This window comes from Cebus imitator, unplaced genomic scaffold (genome assembly GCF_001604975.1).
Source record: "Cebus imitator isolate Cc_AM_T3 unplaced genomic scaffold, Cebus_imitator-1.0 Scaffold61, whole genome shotgun sequence".
Classification (NCBI taxonomy): Eukaryota; Metazoa; Chordata; class Mammalia; order Primates; family Cebidae; genus Cebus; species Cebus imitator.
Window position 1 is genome coordinate 6,737,229 of NW_016107376.1, and position 7,818 is coordinate 6,745,046.

The 7,818-nt window shown below is 48.6% G+C and overlaps 1 protein-coding gene across 3 annotated transcripts in view; it reads left to right on the forward strand.

Moving 5' to 3' along the window:
- UCMA (upper zone of growth plate and cartilage matrix associated) overlaps positions 1-7,818 on the forward strand; it is a 64,152-nt gene that overhangs the window by 16,697 nt on the left and 39,637 nt on the right. The window contains exon 7 of one of the 3 annotated variants that reach the window (XM_017529853.2): positions 4,293-4,391. The exons of 1 other annotated variant lie outside the window; for it this stretch is intronic. In XM_017529853.2, coding sequence (XP_017385342.1) covers positions 4,293-4,391 — 99 coding nt within the window. Of the gene's footprint in view, positions 1-4,292; positions 4,392-7,818 lie in introns of those variants that run through there. One more of the 3 variants, XM_037739028.1, reaches the window with a different exon arrangement.

Genomic DNA, 7,818 nt, shown 5'->3' on the forward strand with positions numbered 1-7,818 from the left:
AAAAAGAAAGGCGTAGGGTGGGAAATACAAGTTCCGGCCTGGAGGGGCCCCGCATCAGTGTGTGCTTTGGGGGTACTGGCACAGCACACCTCAGTGCAAGAGCACCTGTGTCGCACATGGGAAAGCACAGGACACTGGGTGCTGAGAAATGTGGGCTTGGGGACAGCTGTGCTGCTAAGTGGCCTTGGCCACTTCCTCTCTCTCATCCTTATTTATAAGCCTCTGAACAAGCTGTGTTCAGCCAGCAGAGTTTTTTCAAAGTTTTTATTTCCAGTGCATTGGGGTGAGCCTATCTGCCGCACAGCCTGCGGTAGGGCCTGCGGAACCCCAGCTTCAGGGTCGTCATGTCCTTGACCTGCCAACCTCTGAGGGCATTTGAGTTTCTGCTCCTGAACCTGCTTCTTCCGAGATACTGAGCTCGGACTGTACCGCCCACGTCTCTGGCTGGAGTCTCTCCTCGTGCCTGTGAATGAATGAACTCTTTGTATCCTTCAGGGCACTCAGCAAGGTGACTTCCTTGGTAAAAATAACAGGACTGTTTTCAAAGGATGGGAAGAACAGAGATAGAAATGCTTGGAGATGAAAATTCTTTTAAAAAAAAACTGCTTTGAAAAAAACAAAACAAAAACTGGGTAAGCATAACCATGCTAGGAAAACCTCCAGGCCTCGTACAACTTGAGATTTAAAAGTTGGGCAATGCCAAGAAGCACTGAAAGGCTGTTGGGGAGGCCGAACTGTTATTAATTAGAACTGGAGAAGCAGTCTTCTGGCCAACTTCCAGGGCGGGAAACATGATTTTATGCCAGGCAAATAGCTTCTGTCCTCTTTTTTTTTATTATTTTGAGATGGAGTCTCACTCTGTGGCCCAGGCTGGAGTGCTGTAACAGGATCTTGGCTCACTGCAACCTCCACCTCCCAGGTTCAGGTGATTCTCCTGCCTCAGCCTCCCAAGTAGCTGGGATTACAGGTGCCTGCCACCATATCTGGCTAATTTTTGTATTTTTGTAGAGGTGGAATTTTGCCGCGACGGGCAGGCTGGTCTTGAACTCCTGACCTCAGGTGATCCACCTGCCTCGGCCTCCCGCGGTGCTGAGATTACAGGAGTGAGCCACCGCGCACGGCCTCTTAAGCTGACTCCAAACAACGAGGCGCACCGTTAAGCCTGAAGTTCCTCACCTCAGACAGAAGCTTGGTGTGTCAGTTGTGGGAGGCGCAGGAGAGCCTGTTGAACACCCAGGATTGTGTGTGAATGCATCTGCTGTCACCCAGTCAACTCCTGTGGATGGCAGGAGGGCAGTGCCCAGCGATCCCTCAGGCTGGATAAAGGATAAGTGACAGACACTTCAATTACCTTGAATTTGGAATCATGAGACAGGCATCTGACATCTCTAAGCCTCTGAGATAAAGGTGAACCTACTTTAGGGTGGAGAGTGTGATGAATGCATGTCCCTCAGAAGGAACGCATACAACGCACAGAATGACGCTTGGTATTTTTGTGTTGTCCTGAGGATTAAATTGTTCTTATTTATTACCTCAAAGCTCCAATTTGCAGCACCTCTGGAAAGGCCACTTGGGAAGATCATTTCCTGACCTGAGTACACAGGGGACAGAGAATGCTTCTTTCAGAATTGGCAGCGGCTTACAAAGCACCTGCTTCTTAAACCCCCCCCCACCTCCTACCAAGACCAGCTCGGCCGTAGAGACCCCAACCCAGTGGTGCTGAAGGAATTAAGAAACAGACACAAAGATAGAGTGCAAAGTGGGACTTTGGGGGTGCTAACAGCCTTCCGTGCTGAGGGCCTTGGGCTGACTCTGCCCCACGTGTTTATTTTCTCTGAACAGGTGATTATAATTAACAAGTAGGTGTTCTGTGTTTTCTCATAGAATCAAGATAAACTAGGTGGGCAGCTGGTGCCTGCTTGCCACTGATCAAGGACAAACTAGAAAGCATTCTCCAGGAGGGAGCCACAGGGGCAGGGTCACATATCCTGTGCTCTGAGAACTAGTTTAACTGGGGTATGATATAAACATACTGTTTACTTCTTTAGAATACCCTGAGCAGTTTTGCACTTGCGGGGGTGCCGTGGCTATCAGCAAACAATATAGTCCACCATAACTCAGCAACTGCCCACAATGGCTTTCTGGTACTTGGAGCAACATCAGGGCCCACAGTGGGTGGGGAGAGGGAAGCAGCCATGAAGATGTGTTCTCGGCCAATAGTGTGGCATGTGGGAACCTGGTGCCCTAGCGCTGCCCTAGCCTGCTGTGTGACCTCCGTTAGGTCGTGCACCTCTCTGAGCCTGAATCCCCTCCTGAGAAGCGTGTGGATGTGGAGTGAGAGGTGGGGCGTGGGTATGGATGGGACAACCAACTCCTTCTGCCAGACTCAAGTTTCCTGCGACTAAGTAGGTAACGGCAGACGTCTGGGAAGGAACACTCCAGAAGTCTGGAATCTGCACTAAGCCCAGTTCCCAGCTAACTTGATCTTTAATCTGAGTTAAATTATAGGAAAGTAACAGAAATACAGTAACTAGTATTTATATAATTCATTGACTAATGTAAGTGTCTTACTTCCAAGAAAGATTTGAGATGGCTTCTATTTAATTAATTAATTATTTATTTAGAGATGGAGTCTCGCTCTGTTACCCAGGCTGGAGTGTAGTGGTGCGATCTCAACCTCTGTCTCCTGGGTTCAAGCTATTCTCCTGCCTTACTCTCCAGAGTAGCTGGGATTATAGGCATCTGCAACCATGCCTAGCTAATTTTCGTATTTTTAGTAGAAATGGGGTTTCACCATGTTGGCCAGGCTGGTCTTGAACTCCTGACCTCAAGTGATCTGCATGCCTCGGCCTCCCAAAGGGCTGGGATTACAGGCTTGAGCCACCACGCCCGGCTTGAGACAGTTTCTAATATTTTCATTTTGCAAAAAGACTTTTTGTTGTCTCTTCCAGCACCTCTGTCATGCGGGGTGGGGGTAGGGAACCATGACTTTCCTCAGTTTCTCTGCTTCCTTCATCACCCCCCAGCTTTCTCTTACATATCAGATTTGGTGGGGCAAGAAAACAGTACCTCCCTCTCACGCATTTGGTGTGAGGGGAATCCCACCATGAGACTGTGAGGCCTTCTGAGGGACTGGTTCTTCCTGCCCTAGACATGGCCTCCTGTCTTCATGGGTTTTTCCAGCTGAATCACATGCTAGAGGAAATACTTGAAAGTAGAGAGCTTTATATCGTTGCCTCCAGACAAACTGAAATTTTTATTTCAGCAGCTCTAATGCTTGGTAAAACTTATTCTTATGTCTTTCTCCTTATTGAGTTGTAGGTCTCTTGAGCAGAGGACAGGTTTTCCTTTTTTTTTTTTTTTTGAGGTAGAGTCTCGCTCTGTCTCCCAGGCTGGAGTGCATGGGTGTGATCATGGCTTACCACAACCTCTGTCTCACAGGTTCAAGTTATTCTCCTGCCTCAGCCTCCTGAATAACTGGAATTACAGGTGTGTGCCACCACGCCTGGCTAATTTTTTTGTATTTTTAGTGGAGACGGGGTTTCACCATGTTGGCCAGGCTGATCTGGAACTCCTGACCTCAGGCAATCCACCCGCCTCGGCCTCCCAAAGAGCTGGGGTTACAGGTGTGAGCCACCGCGATGGCCAGATTTTTTTTTTTTTTTTTTTGAGACAAGGTGTCGCTTTTTTGCCCAGAGTGGAGTGCAGTGGCGCGATCATAGCTCACTGCAGCCTTGAACTCCTGACCTCAAGCAACCCTCCTGCTTCCGCCTCCTAGTAGCTAAGCTCACAGGCATGAGCCACCATACCTGGCTGGAGGGACAGAATCTTTCTTACTTGGCCTTTTAATTCCAGTGCTCAGCTTATATCCTGGTCGTGATAAGTGCTCAAAAATGTCGAATGGACTTGAATGTATTAATTAACGTGAGATTAAGTTGGATTATTCCTTTATGGAATTCATTTCTGACCATGGGATTTCTGGTTTCCAAGTGGCCTGGTATACTTGGATACACCACCAACTTTATAATCAAAGCGAAATCACTTTACTCTTTGGAGCCTCTGTCTTCTCATCTGCAAATGAGGCAGTTGGATCGGTCAATCACCTTCAAGCTATCAAGTCTGTGTCAGGAGTAAATCATTTCAGGGAAGTCTCCAACCTCGGTCCTTCACAAACCACTCCTCCCCAACCAGGTGTGACTTCTCAGGTGAACTGTGTTCCTCTAAGTGTTTGCCCTTAAATGTCCTCATTTTGGGGTGGGGGGAGGGAACTCTTGCTTCTTTTCCTTTCACAGCGGAAGGCAGGCAGAAGCTTCGGGCTGATGAGCTGCGCAGAGAATATCATGAGGAACAAAGGAATGAATTTGAGAACTTCGTGGAGGAACAAAATGATGGTAAGGGCTCTTCAGCCAGCGTCTTCAGGGAGGTGGTGCTTTGGGGGAAAATCACATGGCTTGCCTTCTCTTCTTCTACCCAACTGTTTTCTTCTTTCTTTTTTTGAGATGGAGTCTTGCTCTGCTCTGTTGCCGACGCTGGAATGTAGTGGTGCTATCTCAGCTCACCGCAACCCCCACCTCTGAAGTTCAAGTGATTCTCCTGCTTCAGCTTCCCAAGTAGCTGGGATTACAGGCACCACCAGCACCACCCCCAGCTAATTTTTGCATATTTAGTAGAGACAGGGTTTTGCCATGTTGGCCAGGCTGGTTCTGAACTTTTAATTAGAGGAGGAAGGAAAGGGAAGGTCTACTTTCAATTCATATCCATGACAGCCTTGAAAAGAAGGGAGAGCTGGCTCATACCTATAATCCCAGCACTTCAGGAGGCCGTGGCAGGTGGATCACCTGAGGTCAAGAGTTCAAGACCAGCTTGGCCAACATGGTGATGATGAAACTCTACTAAAAATATAAAAATTAGCTGGGCGTGGTGGTGGGCGCCTGTAATCCCAGCTACTTGGGAGGCTGAGGCAGCAGAATCACTTGAACTCAGTGGGCGGAGGTTGCAGTGAGCCGAGATAGTGTCACTTCGCTCTAGCCTGGGTGAAACAGTGACACTCTGTTAAAAAAGGAGGAAAGAAGGAAGGAGAAGGGAAGGGAAGGGGAAAGGAAAAGAAAAGAAAAAAAAAGGGAGAAAAATGGCTACACAGAACTTTAGAAGGTGTGGCAGGGACAGAACACACTTGTTCCCATTGGCTGGGGGCTGGGGGATCGGGGAACTGTTTGCTGACTGTATGGATATAAAACTCCTTTCCCTCCCTCTTCCTACTTGGGCATGACTGTGCTGGTCTGTGTTCTCTAAGCACCAAAGCTTAGGTTTAGCTCTGGTAGGATTGTACTGGGGAGATTGCAGACTCACTTGCAGGTGCCTTATATTCACGTCAATGTCAGGCTCCACGTACTACTTCAACCTGGAAAATCAAGGGCTTCATTGACCTATTCAGTATACTCAGCATCCTTACTGACTGGCAGAAACAAACCAGGAAAACTGAACTCAGAAAACACCTTGCCTTCTGCCCTCTCACCGCCCCCCACCGTCACCAGCATCAACATCTACAGCCCATCTTCAGGCTCCAGTTCATCCAAAAGCATCGGAAAATGTTTGTATGGATTTCGGTGGCTTTATGCTTCTCCTGTTTGTATCCTCTTAGCCAAGCCTTGGTTTTTTTTGCTTACCAGTAAAACAATAAAGAGTAGGAAGTGCCCAGGGAGGCCAGGCGTTTTGGGGGACTGAGGCAGTGGATTATTTGAGGTCAGGAGTTCAAAACCACCATGGCCAACATGGCGAAACCTGGTCTCTACTAAAAATAAAAAATTAGCCAGACGTGGTGGTGCACATCTGTAGTCTCAGCTACTTGTGAGGCTGAGGCAGGTGAATTGTTTGAAACCTGGAGGCGGAGGTAGCAGTGAGCAGAGATTGCACCGCTGCACTCCAGCTTGGGCAACAGAGCAAGACTCCGTCTCAAAAAAGAAAAGGCCCAGGGAGGGCAGCATCCCTGGCTAGGCAATCCGCACGCCTTGTTCCCATGCTCATTGCCTTAGCAGACAGCGTTCCTCTCTGCCCTCAGGAACTGCCCTCAGCCTTGCCAGGGCTCAGTGGAGGATGATGTGGCTGGGGACACAGGTAGAGAATGCTCTGTCTTTGAGCCACAGCCTCCCAAGGGGTGGGATTTAATTTTGTTGTCTATGGAGTACCCTCAAGAGTCACCCACAGCAAACATCCTTAGAAACATTTAATGGGAATGAGACCAGTGTACGTGTGTGTGTGTGTGTGTGTGTGTGTGTGTGTGTCTACTTATTTTCCTTCTTTCCCTCCCTCCCTCCCTCACTTCCTCCCTTCTTTCCCTCCCTCCCTCCCTCACTTCCTCCCTTCTTTCCCTCCCTCTCTCGTTTCTCTCTTGTTTCTCTTTCTTTCTTTCCTTCTTTTTTTTTTTTCCAAGTCTCACTCTGTTGCCCAGGCTGGAGTACAGTGGCTCCCTCCACTCACTGCAACCTCCACCTCCAAGTTCTCCAAGTTCAAGCAATTCTCATGTCTCAGCCTTCTGAGTAGCTGGGACTACAGGTGTGCACCACCGTGCCCGGCTAATTTTTGTCGTTTGGGTAGAGACTGGGATTCACCATATTGGCCAGGATGGTTATGACTTCCTGACTTCAAGTAATCTGCCTGTCTCGGCCTCCCAAGGAGCTGGGATTACAGGTGTGAGCCACCGTGCCCAGCCTCCTTCCTCCCTCCCTCCCTCCCTCCCTCCCTCCCTCCCTTCCTTCTTTCTCTTTCTTTCTTTCATTCTTTCTCTTTTCATTGTTTCATTTTTCTTTCTTTCTTCCTTTCTCCAAATTTGAAGATTGTAATGCTCCTGAGGAAAATCACCTGGTACCTCCTGGGTGCACGCGAACTTGGACGTGAGGCCTCGGTTTAGGTCACCTTTGTTAGAGAGTCAGCTCTTTGGGTTCTCCTGGCTGTTTGCTCTGATGGACTGGGGAGGTAGCACCCTCGGAAGGCATCTCTTAGTGAAAAGGAAACCAGCCCTGGGTACCAAGTGCTGCAGGCTATGCCTATGCCCACTGCCCTGCAGGTGGCACCTGGCTGAGCTCTGCAAACAGGTGTTGGGTTTGGATCCTGGCAAATCAAACTCTCTTAGGGACATACTGGGAAAAATTCCGGCCGTCACAGCTTGGAAGCACACACTTCTGCTAGAGATGTGTTTATCTTGGTGGGCAGCTTGGGGAGAGGCATTTAAAAGTTGAAAATGTGGCCTTCAAAATTCCTTCAGTGTGTTTTCGACTCATACTATTAAAATAGCATTTTATTTTGAGCAGTTTTAAATGTTTTAGGTCCAAAGCTCTGGCGCGTTGATGGAAAAACATTCACTGTTTCCCTTTTCATGATGAATTTGGGATGCAGGGTTGGGCGCCTGCAGGTCCTCTGACAGGACAGGAAGGCAGGAGACACTAGGTCTCGCACACACAGATGGAAAAAACACAGGTCTTTGGGGACTGAGGTTCCAGAAGCTGTTGTCCTTGAGCCCTTGCTCTGCCAGGCACTGTAAGGGACCACCTAATCCTTACAACCTGCCTCTGAGACAGGCCTTGTAATTTCCAGCCCACAGTTTCAAAAATTGAGGCTTAGGCTGGGCACCGTAGCTCACACCTGTAATCCCAGCATTTTGGGAGGCCAATGTGAGAGCATTACTTGAAGCCAGGAGTTTAAGACTAGCTTGGGTAATAAAACGAGGTTCCATCTCTACAAAACAAAAAAAATTTCAATTAAAAAAAATAAGCTGGGCCGGGCGCGGTGGCTCAAGCCTGTAATCCCAGCACTTTGGGAGGC